Source organism: Bos javanicus, chromosome X, assembly GCF_032452875.1.
Source record: "Bos javanicus breed banteng chromosome X, ARS-OSU_banteng_1.0, whole genome shotgun sequence".
NCBI classification, from domain to species: domain Eukaryota; kingdom Metazoa; phylum Chordata; class Mammalia; order Artiodactyla; family Bovidae; genus Bos; species Bos javanicus.
Window position 1 is genome coordinate 135401685 of NC_083897.1, and position 21784 is coordinate 135423468.

At 37.6% G+C, this 21784-nt stretch overlaps 1 protein-coding gene across 5 annotated transcripts in view; it reads right to left on the reverse strand.

Annotated features, from left to right (window-relative positions):
* Positions 1-21784, reverse strand: part of MOSPD2 (motile sperm domain containing 2) — an 87999-nt gene that overhangs the window by 50180 nt on the left and 16035 nt on the right. For all 5 annotated transcript variants that reach the window (XM_061408127.1, XM_061408125.1, XM_061408126.1 and 2 more), the window contains exons 3-7: positions 19680-19835; positions 17689-17775; positions 15870-16024; positions 12487-12547; positions 10122-10160 (exon numbers count right to left, since the gene is read on the reverse strand). In XM_061408127.1, coding sequence (XP_061264111.1) covers positions 10122-10160; positions 12487-12547; positions 15870-16024; positions 17689-17775; positions 19680-19835 — 498 coding nt within the window. The remainder of the gene's footprint in view (positions 1-10121; positions 10161-12486; positions 12548-15869; positions 16025-17688; positions 17776-19679; positions 19836-21784) is intronic.

The following is a 21784-nucleotide window of genomic DNA, read 5'->3' on the forward strand; positions in this document are numbered from 1 at the left end:
GAAAAAGACAATCACTGTATTAAATTCCTTTCATTCTTTCTCGATTTACTTACCGTATGTGCTAATGTAGGTCCTCTGAGATTAATTTGGGCTAAAATATGTTAATATGTATTTTTCCATGGCATGATAGTTATATTCACATTCTCTAACCCCTTACGGCAGAAAGTGAAAAAGAACTAAAGAGTCTCCTGATGAAAGTGAAAGAGGAGAGTGAAAAAGTTGGCTTAAAATTCAACATTCCAAAAACTAAGATCATGACATCTGGTCCCATCACTTTATGGCAGATAGATGGGGAAACAATGCAAACAGTGAGAGACTATTTTTTTGAGCTCCAAAATCACTGCAGATGGTGACTGCAGTCATGAAATTAAAAGATGCTTGCTCCTTGGAAGAAAAGCGATGACCAACTTAGACAGCATATTAAAAAGCAGAGACATTACTTGCTAACAAAGGTCTCTAGTCAAAGCTGTGGTTTTTCCAGTGGTCATGTATGGATGTGAGAATTGGACTATAAAGAAAGCTGAATGCCAAAGAATTGATGTTTTGAACTGTGGTGTTGGAGAAGGCTCTTGAGAGTCCTTTGGACTGCAAGGAGATCCAACCAGTCCATCCTGAAGGAAATCAGTCCTGAATATTCATTGGAAGGACCGATGCTGAAGCTGAAACCCCAATACTTTGGCCACCTGATGCGAAGAACTGACTCATTGGAAAAGACCCTGATGCTGGGAAAGATTGAAGGTGGGAGGAGAAGGGGATGACAGAGGATGAGATGGTTGGATGGAATCACTGACTCAATGGACATGAGTTTGAGCAAGCTCCAGGAGTTGGTGATGGACAGGCAAGCCTGGCATGCTGCAGTCCATGGGGCCGCAAAGTCGGACACGACTGAGCAACTGAACTGAACTGAATCCCTGTAGGCATTTATACTTTAACTGTGCCTTATGGGTTTCAAATGTTCCAGGAAGATTCTGGAGGATTAAATTATCTTGATGTTCATTAACAAACTTATGGTTTTGGCCTCTGAACAAATCCATCAATGATCCCAACTTCTAAAATTTCCAGACAATGAATCAAACTGCATTGTGATTCACTACTTGTACAATAATATGGGAAGAGTCATTTGCCTTATGCTTCTCTGATAAATCCCCAATCTGAAAAATCTTCTAAAATGGGAAGTCAGGAAGAGAAAGAAAAAGCCCTTCTCTTATGTGTGTGAGCCAGACCCAGACTTTCCACCCTAGACTTTCCACCCTAATCTTAAACTTCTGTGCCTTTCTCCTAAGCCCTGCAGCTTAAGAGTTATGACGATATTATAGAATCTCCAAGAATAAAATTATCAAACACAGCCATTCAGTAACTACAGTTTTGTTCTATCATGCCATTTTGATAAACTTTTTAACCTTCTTTCCATCATGAGTTCCTAAGCACATTTTAATGGAATTAAAAGAGAAATCCTGAATTACATTTGCAAAAGCGTCAATGAAAAAATCAGGAAATAAAACAGCATGATAATGAACATTAAACAGTAGTTCAAAAAACTGCATTTTTACTTTGGCTAATTATGTTTAAAATTTTCTACATAACATTTACATTTTCATTAATTTCAATTAAAAAAGTCTGAGTTGGCATGTTTGAAGCTAGTACTTGAAAGTAACTGAAGTGCTAAAGCTGATTTTTATAACAGCTTTTATTGAGATAAAATTTACATACCATAAAATTCACTTTTTAAACGTATACTCATCAATGATTTTTCTTTAGTATACTCACAGAGTTGTGGAACTCATCACCACTATCTAATTTTGGAACATTTTCATCACCCAAAAAGAAATCACCACCCATGGGCAATCTCTCATCTTCCTTTCTCCCTGACAACCATTAATCTAGTTTCTGTCTTTATGGATTTGCCCATTTTTATAACTGTGTTTTTATAAATATGAGTTTTTATTTCCTACTAGCTTTGTTCACTCAGCATGTTTTTAAGGATCATCTGTAATGGAGCATGTATCATATTTAATTCCTTTTTATGGCTGAATAATTTTTCATTTTATGGTTATATAACATCTGTTTATTTGCTGTTTATTAGCATTTGTTATTATCAATAACCTCAGATACACAGATGATACCACAGCAGAAAGTGAAGAAGAACTAAAGAGCCTCTTGATGAAAGTGAAAGAGGAGAGTGAAAAAGTTGGCTTAAAACTCAATATTCAAAAACAAAGATCATGGCATCTGGTCCTATCACTCCATGGCAAATAGCTGGGAAAACAATGGAAACAGTGACAAACTTTATTTTCTTGGGCTCCAAAATCACTGCAGATGGTGACTGCAGCCATGAAAGTAAAAGCTGCTTGGTCCTTGGAAGAAAAGGTGTAACCAACCTAGACAGCATATTAAAAAGCAGAGAAACAGTACTTGCTGACAAAGATTTCTAGTCAAAGCTGTGGTTTTTCCAGTAGTCAAGTATGGATGTGAGAATTGGACTATAAGGAAAGCTGAATGCCGAAGAATTGATGCTTTTGAACTGTGGTGTTGGAGAAGACCCTTGAGTCCCTTGGACTGCAAGGAGATCCAACCAGTCCATCCTGAAGGAAATCAGTCCTGAATATTCATTGGAAGAACTAATGCTGAAGCTGAAACTCAAGTACTTTGGCCACTTGATGTAAAGAATGACTCACTGGAAAAGACCCTGAAGCTGGGAAAGACTGAAGGTGGGAGGAGAAGGCGATGATAGAGGATGAGATGGTTGGATGGCATCACCGACTCGATGGACATGAATGTGAGCAAGATCCAGAAGTTGGTGATGGACAGGGAAGCCTGGTGTGCTGCAGTCCATGGGGTTGCAAAGAGTAAGACACGACTGAGCCACTGAACTGAACATTTGTTTATCCATTCATCAACTGATGAACTTTGGATTATTTCCACTTTTCACTATTATGAATAATGCTACTATGAACCTTTGTGTAGAACTCTTTGTGTAGACACACGTTTTCAATTCTCTGGGACATATACCTAGGAGTGAAATTGCTAGGTCACATGATAACTCTGTATTTAATTTTTTGAGGAATGGCCAACTGTTTTTCCAGTGGCTGTGCTATTTAACATTCTCACTCACAATGTATGAGGGTTCAAAATTCTCCACATCATTATGGACACCTGTTACTTTATTCTGTCTTTTTGATTACAGCCATCCTAGTAAGTGTGAAGTAGTATCTCATTTGGTCTTAATTTGCATTTCTCTAATGATGTTGAGCAGCTTTTATGGGTTTATCACCCATTTGCATATTTTCTTTGGCAAAATAATTAAAATCTTTTGTCCTTTTCACCTGGGCCACTTGTCATTTTATTGTTACATTATAAAAGTTATTTATATATTCTACTCACAAGTCCCTTTTCTGATGTCTGATTTGTAAATATTTTCTTCCATTGTGAGAATTGTCTTTTTACCTTCTTGATGTGTCCTTTAAGGTACAAAAGTTTTCAATATTAACAAAGTACAATATATCTATTCCTTTGTTGCTTGTGCTTTTTTGGGGTTTACCTAAGAAACCACTGTCTACTCCAAGGTCACATTGATTACCCCTATGGTTTTTCTAACAGGTTTATAGTTTTAACTCTGATCCATTTAGAGTTCATTTTGTTAGATAATAGAAGGTAGAGGTCCAACTTCATTCTTTTGAATGCGGATATTCAGTTGTCCCAGTATAATTTGTTTAGAAGGCTAATCTTTCTCCACTTAATTGTCTTGGCACCATTGTTAAGAAATCAATTATAAATGTTAGGATTTATTTCTAGACTCTGAATTCTATTTTACTGATCTTTATTTCTATTATGTTGACACCACAATGTCTTAATGCTTTATAGTGAATTTTAAAATCAAGAGATGGACTTTCCTGGTGGTGCAGTGGATAAGAATCCACCTGCTAATGAAGGGGACACAGGTACAACTTCTGGCCTGGGAGGATTCCATATGCCATGGAGCAACTGGGCCCGTGTACCGCAGCGACTGAGCCAGTGCTCTAGAGTCTGCAAGCTGAAACTACTGAGCCTGTGCGCCATGATTACTGAAGGCCACTTATCTAGAGCCAGTGTTCCGCAACAAGAGGGGTCACCACAGTGAGAGGCTCATGCACTGCAACTGAAGGGTATCCCGCATTCTCCGCAACTAGAGAAAAGCCCAGACAGCAGTGAAGACCCAGCATAGCCAAAAATTTAAAAAATAAAATTATTTTTAAAAATCATCAGTTAAAAATAGTTTAAAAATTAATAAAATCAAGAGGTGTGAGTTCCTCAATTTCACTGTTCTTACTCAAGACTATTTTTATTACTCTGGGTCTCTTGCATCTCCATATGAATTTAAGGACAAACTTGTCTGAATCTGTTAAAAAAAAAAAAAAAGTGGGGGCAGCAGTTGGGATTCTGACAGAAACTGCACTGAATCTGTAAATCAACTTTGAAGCACTGCCATCTTAGTAATTAATAGGTCTTTTAATCCATGAACAAGACATGAATATTTACCTAGATCTTGAATTCCCTTCAGTGGTGTTTTATAGTTTTCAGTGTATGAGTCTTCAACTTTTTATTATTTTAATTTCTAAGTATTTTATTCTTTGTGATGCTATTACAACTGGAATGATTATATAATATCATTTTGGGTTATTCATTGCTAATGCATAGAAACACAATTGATTTCATGTTTTGACTTTGCATCAGGTCACCTTGCTGAACTTGTTTACTGGTTCTAACAGGCTTCTGTGTATATATGGTTTGTATTTCTTAAAAATTTCCATATAGATATCAGCTGCAAATATGAATAGTATGACTTCTTTTCCAATCTGGATGGTTTTCCTTTTTCTTGCCTAAGTGCCCTGACAATCTAAGTATTAAGAGCTGACAACTTGATCTGGCTCCTGATCTAAGGGAGCCTGATCTATTCCTTCTTTTACTAAGCATGATGCTAACTGGGGGTTTTCAAAGATGAAGTTTTGCACAGATGTTCTTCATCAGGGTTAGGAAATTCTCTTCTGTGAAAAATTAACTTTACCCAAAGAAAGGTCTGGCCTTTATCCTCAGCTTTCAGAAGTAATCTTCATGTCTGCTGGAGTGTCTTTGTTTGCATATATGCCTTGAGTCACACTGGAACAATATGATTTAGTTTGGGGGCTTTGGGTCACACAGTATCTGTAGACCTCTGGAGAGACTGGAGAGTGAGATGAACCATGTGATAAACTGGTCAGGCCTAAGTAATGGAGCTCCAATAAAAAACTTTGAACGTCAGTGTTTGGGTGAGCTTTCCTGGTTGGCAATACTCTACGAGCATTGTCATGTACTGAGAGTGGGAAAGTAATGCACTTCACATTTGGTACTTTCCTGGATTCTGCCATATGTTTTTCTTCATTGGCTGATTTTAATCTGAATCCTTTCTCAGTAATAAATCATAGCTGAGTATAACACTTTTCAGTGACTTCTGTGAGTGACCGTAATAAACCTAAGGATGATTTTGGAAACCCCTTTACATTACAGTTGGCATGAGAAGTAAGAGTAGTCTTGTGTGAACTACTGTGATCCCCACTAACTTTTCAGACATTCCAACTCTTTCTGCCTTCTATTCCTAGTTCTTGGGTACTGTTATCAAGAGAGTATAGTGGATTTTCTCAAATGTTTCTTGTGTCTATTAAAATTATCATGTGTTTTTTTTCCCTTTATTAATATGCTGAATACCTGGTTTATTTTCATATGTTGAACCAACTTTGCATTCCTGAAATGAATCCCACTTGATCATAGCATACAATACCTTTCACATGCTTGCTAGATTCAGTTTGTTAATATTTTCTTGAGGGTTGGTTCATTTATATTCATAAGGAATATTAGTCTCTAGTTTTCTTTTCCTGTGATGTGTGATATTAGGGATATAATTGCCTCATAAAATGAGTTGGGACATGTTTTACATTTTCTGGAAGAGTTTCAGAAGAGTTGGTATTGATTCTTCTATATAGGTCTAGTAGAATTTACTAGTGAAGCAAATACCTTGTTCTAACAACCCAAGAGACAACTCTACACAAGGACATCACCAAATGGTCAATACTGAAATCACACTGATTTATATTCTTTTCAGCCAAAGAGGAGAAGCTCTATATAGTCAAGTGAAACAAGACCTGGAACTGCCTGTGGCTCAGATTATGAGCTCCTTATTGCAAAATTCAGACTTCAATTTGAGGAAAGTTGGAGAAAGTGATGGCGCCCCACTCCAGTACTCTTGCCTGTAAAATCCCATGGATGGAGGAGCCTGGTAGGCTGCAGTCCATGGGGTAGCGAAGAGTCAGACACAACTGAGTGACTTCACTTTCACTTTTCACTTTCCTGCATTGGAGAAGGAAATGGCAACCCACTCCAGTGTTCTTGCCTGGAGAATCCCAGGGATGGGGGAGCCTGGTGGGGGGGTCGCACAGAGTCGGGCACGACTGAAGTGACTTAGCAGCAGCAGCAGCAGCAGGGAAAACCACTAGGCCATTCAGGTATGACCTAAGTCAAATTCCTTATGATTATGCAGTGGAGGTAATGAACAGATTTAAGGGATTAGATCTGGTAGCGAGTGCCTGAAGAACTATGGATGGAGGTTAGTAACATTGTACAGAAGGCAGTGACCAAAACCATCCCAAAGAAAAAGAAATGCAAGAAGGCCAAGTGATCATATGAGGAGGCTTTACAAATAGCTGAGGAAAGAAGAGATGAAGAAGGCAAGGGAGAAAGGGAAAGATATACCCAACTGAATGCAGAATTCCAGAGAATAGCAAGGAGAAATAAGAAGGCCTTCTTAAATAGACAATACAAAGAAACAGAAGAAAACAATCAACTGGGAAAGACTAGAGATTTTTTCAATAAAACTGGGGATATTAAGGGAACATTTCACGCAAGGATGGACATGATAAAGGACAGAAACAGTAAGGACCTGACAGAAGCAGAAGAGATTAAGAAGATGTGGCAAGAATACACAGAAGAACTGTACAAAAAAGGTGTTAAAAGACCAAGATAACCATGATAGTGTGGTCACTCACCTAGACTCAGACATTCCCACAGTGTGAAGTCAAGTGGGTCTCAGGAAGCACTACTAAGAATAAAGCTAGTGGTGGTGATGGAATTACAGCTTAGCTATCTAAAATAGTAAATGATGATGCTGTTAAACTGCTGCACTCAATATGTCAAAATCGGGCAAACTCACTGGTGGCCACAGGACTAGAAAAGGTCAGTTTTCATTCCAATCCCAAAGAAAGGCAACACCAAAGAATGTTCAAACTACCATACAACTGTGCTCATTTCATATGCTAGTAAGGTTATGCTCAAAACCCTTCAAGCTAGGATTCAGCAGTACGTGAACCTAGAACTTCCAGATGCACAAGCTGGGTTTAGAAATGGCAACGGAACCAGAGATCAAATTGCCAACATCCACTGATCATAGACAAAGCAAGAAAATTCCAGGAAAACATCTACTTCTGCTTCACCGACTATGCTTTAGCATAGTCACACAATTGTGTGAATCAAAACAAATTGTGGTAAATTCTTAAAGAGATGAGAATATCAGATCACCTCACCTGCCTTCTGAGAAACCTGTAAGCGGGTTAAGAAGTAATAGTTAGAACCAGACATGAAAACAACAGACTGCTTCAAATTGGGAAAGGAGTATAACAAGAATGTATATTGTCACTCTACTTATTTAACTTATATGCAGAGTATATCATGTGAAATGCTGGGCTGGATGAATCACAAGTTGGAATCAAGATTACTGGGAGAAATAGCAACAACCTCAGATATACAGATGATACCACCTTTATGGCAGAAAGCAGAGAGGAACTAAAGAGCCTCTTGATGAGGGTGAAAGAAGAGAGTGAAAAAGCTGGCTTAAAACTCAACATTCAAATGGTTATATTTGACTAATTTAAAATTAAATACTCTGCCAAATAAAAGACTTGTTTTCTAAGTACACAAACAAAAACATTGAACATTTTAAAAGCTAAGACCATGGAATCTGTCCCATCACTTTATGGCAAAAAGAAAGAGATAAAGTGGAAGCAGTGACAGATTTTATTTTCTTGGGCTCCAAAATCACTGTGGATGGTGACTGCAACCATGAAATTAAAATACACTTGCTCCTTGGAAATAAAGCTATGAGAAACCTATTCAGCATATTGAAAAGGAGAGATATCACTTTGCCAACAGAGGTCCATAGAGTCAGAGATATGGTTTTTACAGTAGTCATGTATGGATGTGAGAGTTGGACTGTAAAGAAGGCTGAGCGCTGAAGAATTGATGTTTCTGAATTGTGATGCAGGAGAAGACTCTTGAGAGTCCCTTGGACAGCAAGGAGATCAACCCTGAATATTCACTGGAAGGACTGATGCTGAAACTGAAGCTCCAATATTTTGGCCATCTGATGGGAAAAGTCAACTCACTGGAAAAGACCTCGATGGTGGGAAAGATTGAGGGCAGGAGAAAGGGGTGACAGAGGATGAGATGGTTGGATGGCATCAACTCAACGGACATGAGTTTGAGCAAACTCTGGGAGATAGTCAAAGGACAGGGAAGGCTGGCATGCTGCAGTCTATGGGGTCACAAAGAGTTGGACACGACTTAGTGGCTGAAGAACAACAACTAGGGAAGCCATTTTGGGTCTTGGCTATTTTTTATGATCTTTTAAATTAATAATTCAAGTTCTTTTGTTATAATTATTCAGAATCTTGAGTCCATTTTCATAGTTTGTGTCTTTCTAGGAATTTGTCCATTTCATCAAGGTTACCTAATTTCTTGGCATGCAATTATTCACAATATTCCCTTACAATCCTTTAAATTTCTCTAAGGTCTACAGTGATGTCTCTTCTTTTATTCCTGGCTTTAATAATTTGAGTGGTTTTCTTTTCATTCATCAGTTTAACTAAAGTTTTGTTAATTTTGTTGAACTTTTCAAAGAACCACGTTTTGATTTCATTGCTTTTCTGTACTGCTTTCTATGTAACAACTGACTTTGGCAAACACAAATGAAAATGCACATTCTAAAAATAACATTAAATTTATAACCACACTGAAGCTGGTAAAGAATGTTTTTCAATGGTTTAACTTTGTTTTGTCAAAGAACGTATCATGACTGTTATAAGGATCATGTGACAATAGAGATTTGGATAAGTATTCAGTTCAGTTCAGTCACTCAGTCGTGTCCGACTCTTTTCGACCCCATGAATCGCAGCACGCCAGGCCTCCCTGTCCATCACCAACTCCCGGAGTTCACTCAGACTCACGGCCATCGAGTCAGTGATGCCATCCAGCCATCTCATCCTCTGTCGTCCCCTTCTCCTCCTGCCCCCAATCCCTCCTAGCATCAGAGTCTTTTCCAATGAGTCAATTCTTCGCACGAGGTGGCCAAAGTACTGGAGTTTCAGCTTTAGCATCATTCCTTCCAAAGAAATCCCAGGGCTGATCTCCTTCAGAATGGACTGGTTGGATTTCTTGCTCAACTCTTGAAGCCCAGAAGAAAACCTAGCCAAGACCTGCATTCTGTGATATAGCTCATGTGAAGGTGACAAACTGAGGCTTCTGGCTACAGTTTTACCTGAATGGTTCAGTATTTAAAAACTGTTTTTAGGCATGACTAAAGGGTGTCCCCTGGAGAAGGCAATGGCACCCCACTCCAGTACTCTTGCCTGGAAAATCCCATGGACAGAGGAGCCTGGTGGGCTGCAGTCCATGGGATCGCTAGGAGTCGGACACGACTGAGCGACTTCACTTTCACTTTTCACTTTCAGGCATTGGAGAAGGAAATGGCAACCCACTCCAGTGTTCTTGCCTGGAGAATCCCAGGGACGGGGAGCCTGGTGGGCTGCCGTCTAGGGGGTCGCACAGAGTCGGACACGACTGAAGTGACTTAGCAAAAGGTGTCCCCAGAGCCTGGGAACAGAATGTTAGCCCAGTTTGCCTAGGAGCAGCCTTTGACTATTCTAGCTCCAGCCTGTTAAAAGTACACACCAAGCACAATACAAACATTTTCTAAAAAACAAGTATAGAAATATCGCTAAACTGGGAAGAAAAAAAAAGGAATCAGATATTTTGTATTAGGAAAGTATAGGTAATATACTCACCGTTCATTATCCAAGGCATATCGAAGATCACTATTTTTGCTGAAAGATGGGGAAAAAAAAAACATCGACTGTAACTCAGTCCTGCAATTGTAGTATCACTTATACCTGACCAAGAAAAAACTAGTGACGTAAATGGAACTAAAAGCTGAGATATATGACTCAGTTTGAATCCCGTCAAGTGTGAGTAGTGCTAGAAGTAAACTAACTTCTCACAATGGTGAGGGGTTTGCCTAGGAGGACGGCTTATGTGTAATGAAAAATGCACTATCACTGCCCGCTGGCAAGTACTCTGTTCCTTTATTCATTTATAGCTTTTGTTTTTTGCAGAAAAGTACAAAAAATAGTTAAGTGGGTAAGTGGAGACTATGGATGTGGCATGTGGTATTAGTGCTAAAGTCCACTGAGCCTTAAAATGATTTCAATGTCTAATTTATGGTTTCAATTATAATTTTATAGAGATTATATTGTTAAACCCACTCTTGACAGTTGTCCTCCTCATTTTTAGTAAGTCATGTTTTAAGAAACCAAACTTGTTTCAACTTTTCTTAATATTATCAGCCCTAGGAAGCCTATAATTCCAAAGTACACAGAAATATTAGTTGTATACTTAGATGAAGATATTAAACAGCTCTATTAACAACTGTGACAAAGAATCAGAACTCATAAAGGGGACTTTTGATATAAAATTCATTCTATTTCAGATCAAAAGACAATTGCATTCTTCTCTGAACAGGGAACCTCCTAGAATAATTAATGTAGGACAAGTAAAGTACATGTAGGGAAGAAGGCACATGGAAAGAGGTACCCTGGTGCTCAATACCTCAGTCTTCATCTGAGATATGCCTCAAAAGATCTGGATTCAATAGTTTAAGAAATAATAGTTACATTTCATGACAAATTTCAAAGTATAACCTAAGATTCTATAAAATTCAATGTCTGCAAAGCATTATGAAACTAGAATATATACATTATATAGTTATTTGGAATGATAATGTTCAACTCATCTTCATATAGACCCATGAATTTATTAACAGTTTCCTCAAAAGAATCTTAGATGTATTTTATAAAGCAGTAATGATATCTGTGCTCTTCAAAATGGCTCTTCACAAACTGCTTTGGATATTTCAATAAACAAGTGGAGATTTTTCTTTCATTTTGTACATAAAAAAAAGAAAACCTAGTAATACGGGGTAGTATTTCCCTACTGACCAATGACTGGCACCACTCAGCAAGTCTTAATGAATCAGGGTACATGCCATATCAAGCAAGAATGCAGAAGGAACAGCAGATCCTACAGGTTCCCCAAACCAAACATTCCTTTTGCCTAAAAATCTTCATGAATACTCTCTCTGAAGACATGAGAGCACAGGGCTATGAGTGGCACTGATCCTTGATATGCTCTTCACTTCACATTAACTCTTCACTTCACATTAACACTAACGTGAAAGCATGCTAGCAAAAACTATCAAAATATTGTAAAGTTATCAGCCTCCAATTAAAATAAACAATTAAATTAAAAAAACCCACCAAGAAAAAAAGCTTGATCTAAAAAAAAAAAAAAAATACAATGACTTAGGGATTCCATGCTTTAGTGTCACCTGAGTTACAAGTCCCAAAAGACCCCAACTGTGGAATTTGCCAGGGGTGTGTCCAACCAGACCTCAGTTTCCATTTTCTGATATCCCTGTTGCATCTATCCTGTCTCTTTACTTTCATCCCACACGGGTCACAAGTTTTTGGCTTTCTATGTGGGATGGCATCTTGATTCTCCAGGGGGAAACCATCATATAAATCTAATCAATCAAACATGAATACATAACACATAGCAGTGCTTCATTTAGGTAATTAACAAAGACTCACAATTAAAAAACAAAATCTAAATGCCAACTAGTCAAATGTTTTCTTAGTAACAATTTAAAAATATCAAATTGATAGAAAACAGCGCATTTTATGTTTGAGTTGCTTATCACACAATATGCTTATCAATACTGCTCATCTGTGTCTTGCATGTAAGAAGCTCCAAATAATACTTAAAAGTAATTTCTCAGTTGAAAACATTAGTCAAAATGGTACAATCTTAGAAATATATATATGTTTTTATGTCTCTGTATGTGTGTGTATGTGTGTGTTACAGGATGATAAATACACAGATTATAACATACTCTTACAACTATAAAGAACAGTGATTATTTATGAAAAATTTCTCCTGCACCTATTAGGATATGCATTTAAACTTCTACTAACACATTTAAAGCTCTTCACCAAAATGTAATGTCTCAGGTTTTAAAGGCTATAATAATATAAAGCTCACAACTGTCATTGTCTATGGTTTCACTATATTTTTATAAACAAGAAAGTTACTTACAGAGGTATTTAGGGTAATAAACCTTAAAGCAGTTGATGATAAAGCGTACAAAGTCCATGTCCTAAAATAAAGAATATACATTTAAATCTTTCAGACTGTCCAATTAGAAAATTTTAAATTGCATATTTCTAAGGGTGCTCAATTAAATAAAAATGAGGTAATTATTAAATTCTTTAAAAATAGCTCATAAAATAAGTATCTATATTCCCAGAATTTGGTTTTAAGTCATTAAGATACTTAAAATAATCAATCTTAAAACTGAATTAAATATATGGCTGAGTCCCTTTGCTGTTCACTTGAAACAATCACAACATTGTTTGTTAATCGGCTATACCCTAATACAAAATAAAAAGTTAAAAACATTGAGTTAAAGAATTTAAATGCTTATACATCATTCATGTTACCTCAAACTAGTTAGATACTTCAGGCTTCTAAGGTAATGTGGCATTATAAAATGGATCTAAAAAGGAGCTCTCATAGAAAAATTCTAAAAATCTGTTGAACAATTAAAGAATTATTAGAACAAATATACAGGCTATAGCCTGACTACTGGGAATGGCAATATATATGTATATAAATTCTGATATGTCTCTTTTTTAAGCCTAATTTCTATACCTCATAATAGTCAATAAAATATATTTTATTAATCTTTCACACAACAGTTAATCTGATCATACCAGTTCGCTGAATCTACTTCTACCTTTGTTCCTCTTATGTAGGAATCAAGAATTTTTTTTAGTTTATATTTAAATACTGTTCATTGACTTCAATTTCTGGGAGATATAGCTGACTGTTGGTTCTACTGCACTCAACACAGCAACATGAAATTAGATTATCAGGGATACTATCTACATGGATCATTTCATTTCATTTTGTATGTTTCCACTAGCCATGGGATGACTTACTCATCAACTATCTTGTAAGGACTGTAGGATGAAAAATACAACCAGGTAAACTTAAAGGCATCAATTACTAAAAGGTAAGCTGTCCTGGAGATCTGAGTCTATAAAGTTATTCCTAGCATGTGAGTTATAGCATCTTTTAACTCCAATAAACTGAAAATAAGCATCCTTAAGTATTTATTATGGAATAAACCCTAGCATATAATAATACTTTTATAACTAGTCATTATATCTACTGTACACAGGGTTTAATAATCCATAGTAAAGTAAGAATCAAGAGAATACCTCAAAATTTATATATTTAATTACCTAGTACATGATCTGTGGCCCCCAGACTTTGCCTAAAAAGTCCTTGTCCAATATTCTTGTTGGAAATACCTTTTATTTCCAAGGTATTAAATAAAATAAATAAAAGGTATTAAATTAAATAAATACCTTTTATTTAACTGAATCACCTGGCTTATAAAATCCATAATTACTGCTAATTCAAGTCGAATTTTATAGGATGCCACTGGTGTACGTATATTGGCAGGTACTACATAAAAAAGTTCCATGAAACCCACTGTTCCACATTCTGTGAGGATATTTTCAAGGATGCTAGTCATTATCCTGTAAAACGTCTTCCCTTTGAAGAGTCATGAAAGACTTTTTTTTCTAGTTCAAGTATCAGGAATGGATGAACTTCTCTTAAGACACAGATTTTAAAGTATGTCCACTGAGTAATTTTAAATGTTTCCATTTCTTTCAGGCAAGCTTAAAGCCAAATTGGTGGCCTAACTCAAATAACTGTAAAAAACTTTTTGACTTACAATTCTGTATACACCTTAAAGGCCAACTTAAATCTTCTGTGAATTGTGAGGATTATATATAATTATATATATATAAACATTATTATGTATAAATATAAAAATATATAGACATTATATAAATATAATTCAGTAAGATTCTAGTACTTGGAAATATTAATGATTTAAATACTAAGTAATGCAAATAAATCTTATTTATAAATTAAAGATAATGAAATAAAACATAAGTAGCTTGAAAAATTATCAGACAGCTCAACTCTCTGCCCCTGTATTTGTTAATAAAAAACATTAACATTTTTTTTATGATTCTGGGTTAATTCAAATACTAATTATTAGAATAGTATCATACATAAAGAATAACAGAATCATAATTTATTTTCATGGAATATTTATTTATCTAGGCATTTTGGTTTAGATTTGAGATATAAAATGATTTACTCTGTAATCTAGAACTCACTGACATGGAAACTAGATTGAAAAATGAATCAAGGGCAAATGACTCAGAGATACAGAAAGATTAAAGAAAATGTGGGCCTACTGCCTAAAAAAACTCTATCTAGCTTTTTTTTTAATGTCTAAAGTTTCCCTTTTTGGGGTGAGGGTATCACTATGATACAATTTCATCGCCTTTATCATCTAAAAAACAGCTATTTTCCAGTATTACTGCGAATTCTTTATAAACACCATTGTACATAGCTACACATATGCCATCAATTAGATATACTAATAATTCACCACTTCACTGTGTTGACATTTACATTTTTTCTAATTTTTCACCATTTTAAATGACACTCTGAAAAAAAATTCTGATGCACAAAGGTTTATTTTTTGTACCAAGGTTTATTTCTTTAGAATAGGTTTCCAGAAGTTAATTACAAGGCAAAGAGTATGAATACGAACACTTGAAAGATATTAACATACTTTGCCAACTGGATTTTCAAAAAGATTTCAACACTGATGCAGGCGGGTCCCCAAACGCCACTTCACTGCCACCAGCATTAGCCCAGGTTTGAGTGTTAGAGACAACAGCTCTAATAAACAGACAACAAATCCCCATCACTGCTAAAGGGTTTGCAGTCAGCACTAAGGGCTCAAATGAAAGACTGGTAAGTTTTATTTATTTTTTTAAGATTGGCAAGAATCACCTGAAGAAAAGTGGGTTTGAAAACTAACCAAATCAAACAGAAAGCGAGTTTAAAGGAGCAAACAAGAACCCCAAGAAAATCACAAAGTGCTGGATATGCAAAAATGCAAGTGAACATCCTGCCACTGCAAAACAGGTAACGGTATGCTGGAGAGCTCCACATTTTCAGAGTGCATTCCTCTGTGACAGGCGCAGGGGAGGTGCTACAGAGGATACTGGCTCTGATAGAAAAGTTCACTGTTACCACATCTACTCATTACCCTGCCAGCTTGACACCCAATATCCTCATATCGGGCAAGGAACATTTCTAGGAAATATACAGTTTCAATGCCAAATATGTTTAGTTTTTTGCAAATCCTATTCCATGTTTGACTTCAATCACAATTCTGGGCAGGGGAAATAAATTCCAAACATGACTTGATTAGCTCAATTTTATAGGATTCTTTGGTTGAGTGGCTGGTGATGGGAAGGACAGGAGAGGAGGATGACATCATGATAAACAATGATTCAGAATTAATGAAAAATTCTTACTATGTTATTTAGTCCAGTCTCTGACAGGTCAAACATCACTGTAACAGGCTTCCCATTTTCTCTCTTAGCATACCGTTCCAACCAGAATGCAATAAGCTTCTTTTTGTCCAACATGGTCTTATGGTCTTTTATATGGTACTTCACCCTGATCCAGACTTTAAGCAGAACATAAGATAAAAAGAAGAAAAAATATTAATAGCATTTTAATATTATTTTATGCGTATTTCATTTCCCTTGATATTTTTAAATTTATATTTCATTTTGTTTCTCAGATTAAAAACATCTCTTCCTTCTTTTAAATGAGAAAACAGTGTATACTTGTGAATCTTAAAAGAGTCAAAAAAGGTGTCCACCCCCCCTAGAAAATACACTTTCCCCCTTAGTAAGCAAGGGAAGAAAGAAAATACAGGTGAACAAGTAATATTTGCTAATAACCTACAAGTACTCTACCATGTGCTTAACAATAAAGAAAGCACTAGAAAAACATTTTATCCAGAAGAAAAGCCCAGACAGAAGCACAGTGGTGGCAAAAGCGGGTGTCGTGGGTGGGGGCGAGTGTTCAGAGTGGCGGCAGCTAGGACAAAATGTGACGAGCAGTGGGAGGAGTAGCTGAACAGAGAGAGAGCTGGGCTTGAAGGACTCTGCGTTAAATGCTAAGGTGTTTTGATTTTCCTATTTCAAACACCTCTGGGCAGCAGCACAGAGGGAAGACTGCAAGAGGCAGAGAGGGAGGCCCAGCAGGCTGCATCCTGGGAAGGGCCTGGGGTGGGGATGGGTTGGGACTGAAGTGAGGAAGTGCTGCTGAAATCAGAGGAGGGGCTCAAGTGAAGCTCTGTCCGGGGAAGAGCCAATGGCTTGTGGACCAGAGCTGGGCAGTACAGGGAAGGCAGGGGCAGGATGTGTGTGGTGCACTGAGTTGTGTTGAAGGCGGCCAACCACTGATCCGGGGCACAGCTGGCCATGTATGTGCATGTGGCCTGGGGGACAGCCTGGCATCACCACTGTTTGGGGGATAGGGGCTGAAGGAGCCCAGGTACTTGACATCACCAAAGAGGCTGCATCAGCTGGAAAGGAAAAGAGGCCAGGAAAGGAACAAAGCCTGGGAAATACATGTGAGGCACCAAGTGGAAGAAGAGAAATGGGAAAGGAAACTTAAGCAGGAGGAGCCGGCACTGGGAGGAAAACGCTCCGAGAGGGCGTTGACACGGAGCTGATCACAGGCCGCCGACCGGGCGTGCGAGGTGGGCATGGAGCCTGCAGCACACTGCTTTGGCAGGCCGACTGCTCAGGATGGGGGCTCCGACGCGGCCACTGAGTGCCAGCCTTGGTGCCAACCAAGCTGCATTTTGGGCAAAGGGGAGAGAGGACTGACGAGGGAGACCCTGCAACAGCAGGCTGATGATTGCCTCACTCTCACACCGATTTAGGAAGAAGCAAGGGGAGAAGACTGTGGGTAACTTGAGAAGGAAAAAGGTCCATTTAGCCATCCTCAGTGACTGTCAAAAACATTCTCCATCAAGATACCGGGTTGAATTTTAATATCAGTAAATTAGAAAGAAGAAAATGACTCTGGGTTACATCATTTTGGCTGTGTGATGGGATGTGGCATTTGGGCCTTTACAGCCTGCTTTATTATAATGCAAATGGTACATTCAACTACTAAGTACCTGATGCTTGGTCCACCTGGCCCTAACCACTCCCACCGTAGGAAACCTGACGTGTGGTTCATACACAGAAAGTTCTGCCTATTATCAGTTCAGTTGAGATGGATAACATCTCAAAATCCCGAAAAGCTAGTACATATATTAAATATACTCACATAACTTGTTGCCTTCTTTGTCATAACCGTGGAGATAAATGCCACCAATTTCCAATAGCCACCTGGGAATGGAGGCTTCGGTCAGGTCTAAAAGGTGACAAACTTTAATGAGTAATTCTAACTCAGAGGTCTTTTAAAGAGAATACTTACAACATACAGATTACTATTATATAGTAGTTCTGGTACAGAAAACGATAAGGTTATTTTTTAAAAAAGATACAGCTTTTGCAAACATCTGGAAAGTACCTCTGATGATTAAAAAAAATATAGTGTTTCTTACTAAGTAGGAAAAAACTACATAAAGACAGAGATGAGAAAAATGGAAAAAATCCATTTCCTTTTACATGTTAGCCATTATGATGTGGACACATTTTCATGTTTTGATTTTATTTCTCATAATGATTTGCAAACAAATATCACTATTGGACAATTTCGGAAGAACATGGCAGTAAATATCCACATCATAGTCTCAGAGGTGATGTAAGAAATCACTATGGTTTCTCTAGTAAAATGTTTTAGTCTATTTTTCTACAAAGTCTGATAACCAGCAGAGGCCAACACATTTATAATCTTGGTACAGGTGGGAAATGCTTCAAGAAAAATGCTAGATCCTTTAGCAGGAGGCCTGCTCTCTAGCAAGGTCAAGAACCAACACAGCAAGGCAGCAAATGCCAAGGCTTTTGTGTCATTCATCAGTACTGCCCTAAGAACTCTCAAAGATGTCTTTATCTTTCCTCAGCCCTCTCTCATCATATCTCTGCTACTGGCCACTAGAAACTAGCAATTCTACGTAAGAGAAAACTATTGTTGAGCTTAAGCTTTACCCCGTACTTAAACGACTTAGGAATATCAGGTTTACGTTTCTTGCTTGGTTAATGAATGCTCACTGTTCAAATTTCCTACAGTTTTTATATTTCCAATCAAATGATTTTTTAAATACCCTCCTTCTGATAGATTCCTTCTCCAAATATATGACTGGAAAGAGTATCTGTTCTGGATTTATTTGTTGACTATTTTGTATTAAATCTCCAGACTCAGTCACTCCAGAGTTTATAATCCTTACGGTCAGGAAACCCTTCTTTAAACCTCATTGAAACCAGTAGTTTCAATGACTTATTTGAAACTACTTTTGCTGGGAAAGATTGAAGGCAGGAGGAGAAGGGGATGACAGAGGATGAGATGGTTGGATGGCATCGCCAACTCGATGGACATGAGTTTGAATAAACTACAGGAGTTGGTGATGGACAGGGAGGCCTGTCGTGCTGCAGTACGTGGGGTAACAAAGAGTTGGACACAACTGAGTGACTGAACTGAAACCAGTAGTTATGCCAGTTTCTTCCTGTTAAATTTTTTAGGAGGAGAGAGATAATGGGTAACCTTTTCTGAAAAGAGGTCTTCATTACTACATAATCCCCTCTAAGATTTAAAACTCTTTTTTTTTTCAGGGAAGGGGGTGCAATTTCAATCTAGAATTGGACCTTGAAATCAAAATGTTAAGAGGAGGTGGCTACAGGCATCCTTGGGGATAAGCCTGCATTTTGGGGATTCCCATTCATCTAGTAATTCCACATGGAGCACCTATTAACACAAGCAACCCTGGGAATAGAGGCAGACACCAGGCAACAAGTGAGAAAAACAGGCAAATAGTATCTCTTTTTCTCCAGGCTTGGTGGTAAAGATGCTGAGCTGCTAGTTTAATTAAGGTTCTAAACCAAAAAACTACAGAATAGGAGACTGTGCTGTTAGTGAAGAACGTGAGTGTGATTTGGCTCCTTGGCAATCTGATTTCCTTGTGAATAATCCTACTTTTAAGACCTATTTATAAGATGCTTCTCTCAAAGCGTTACTGGGTCTTTATAAAACCTCGTACCCTGATATTTATGATGACTGCCAAGAATATTTCCAAATATGCTATTCGATACATGTAAAATAGTAACATTTATGCAGGGGAGGGATACAGTACACAGTCAAGGTTAAATTGAACAGCTTACCATTGACAGCCATTTCTTTCCTCCACTGAAAACTCTCATCAAGCATCTTCAGTGTTTCATCTATGACATTATGCCTCCAAGCCAAGTAACTCTCAACCCAGTTATCATCTTGCTGTAGTCTTTCAACATCACGTGAATCATACTTATCTGACTTATCTAGGGGAAAAACAGTAATAAATATCCATGTCAGATAAATTCTGCAGTGAATGATAACCAATACTAATACCAAAGGAGAAGAAAGACCCGAAGGATAAAGCTAAGCTATTTGAAGATAGACACAGGGATGCAGTTCAGATGAAAATGCAATTTAAAGGATTGATGGAATTTCTAAGTGTGACTAAAAGTTATCTAAAAATTGCAGCTTTATTTCAAGACAAGCCACCAGAGGTGTAAAAAAAAATAAGAACATAGTAAAATATTTTGCATAACCCTCTCTAAAACCATAAACGAAGATCTGGGAAAAGCAATTATGTTATCGGAACTTGAAGTCCTCACCCTAGTCAATGAAAAATGAACTTTTGTGTAAAGAAATAACTAAGTCGTACTTAAAAAGACGACCCAGAGGGATGGTACAGGGAGAGGGGAGGGAGGAAGGAGGAGGGAGGAGGGTTCAGGATGGGTAACACATGTATACCTGTGGCAGATTCATGTTGATATATGGCAAAACCAAAACAATATTGTAAAGTTAAAAAATAAAATTAAATTAAAAAAATAAAGAATGAAAGATTAAAAAAAAGAATATATTCGTAAGAAAAATGAATAAATAATTTTATTCTTGAACAACAACAAAAAAAAGACATGTTTGGCAAATGTCTTTTTGAAAAGGAACTAAATCCAAAATGGAAATGATGTATGTAGCAGTCAACATTTCCCATAGTTCATTGGAATGTGTATGTGTGCTTGTGTTAGTTGCCCAGTCATATCTGACTCTTTGGACCCTCTGGACTGTAGCCCGCCAGGCTACATTCATGGACAGAGGTCCATGCAATTCTCCAAGCAAGAATACCAGAGTGGGTTGCCATTTCCTTCTCCAGGGATCTTCCCAACCCAGGGACTGAACCCAGGTCTCCCACATTGCAGGCAGATTCTTTACCACCTGAGCCACCAGGGAAGCCCTAGTTGGAGTAATTGTTGCCAATGATGTCTCATTATCCACCTACACACAAGCTGTGTTCTCATCAACCTCTACATACCTCTATACCCTCCTTCCACGCCCCCCTCTATTTTCCTGTAACTGAAGTTTCCTTGTCTCCTTACAACCACCTCTGCACATCCAAATTCTACCATTCTGTAAGACTCGTTTCAAATGCTTCCTCTTCCATAAAATTTTCCCTAGGCCCACAAGTAATTCCTTCTCTGTGAATAGCTAGTGGACCTGAACTATGCCTTTCTTAAGGCACTTAGTCCATTTCCCCTTGAATCAGAGTTACTGGCATTTATGCCATATCTTCCTGTACAGAGATCTTAACAGCACAGTCTATACATCCTAAGAAGCCCCCAGAGCGGATTACAGCAGAGCCAATGAAAAGACTTGTAGGAAATATTTGTGGACTGAATCTTTTCCTTCCTTATTTTTATTTTCTCAGGCAATGATACCCTCCCAGGGGCCCAAGGAAGATATTTCAGAAAACTGCCTTCATCTCCAAATGTTTTGGCCCCTAGTTAATTGCAAAATTGTATAGATTCTATCTCCTCTCCATTTGTTCTGACTTATTTCAGGCCCTCATGGATAATAGATGAAAGGGCAGGGGAATATAAAGTGCATTCATGGAATTATCTTCTTTGAGACCCAATTTCCGTATCTTTAAATTGCATTAGATACTCACAGGGTTGTGTGAGGATTGGATAAAAATGTATATATATATAAAAGTACTTGAAAGTTTAAAGCACTATAAAATATAACATGAGGCCACAAATCATGTATTGTAGAGTGTTAGCTTGGATATGGCTTTCAATATCTGGTCTCCACTTTTCTAATGCATATTCTGTTGTAGATAAACCTTAGAAAATGGTATTTTAGCTCTGCTATTCAAACATTCATCAATATTCAAAGCAAAAAGGCCCCTGGGAACACCTGCCCCTCCAGAAGGACCATCCAGTTTGGC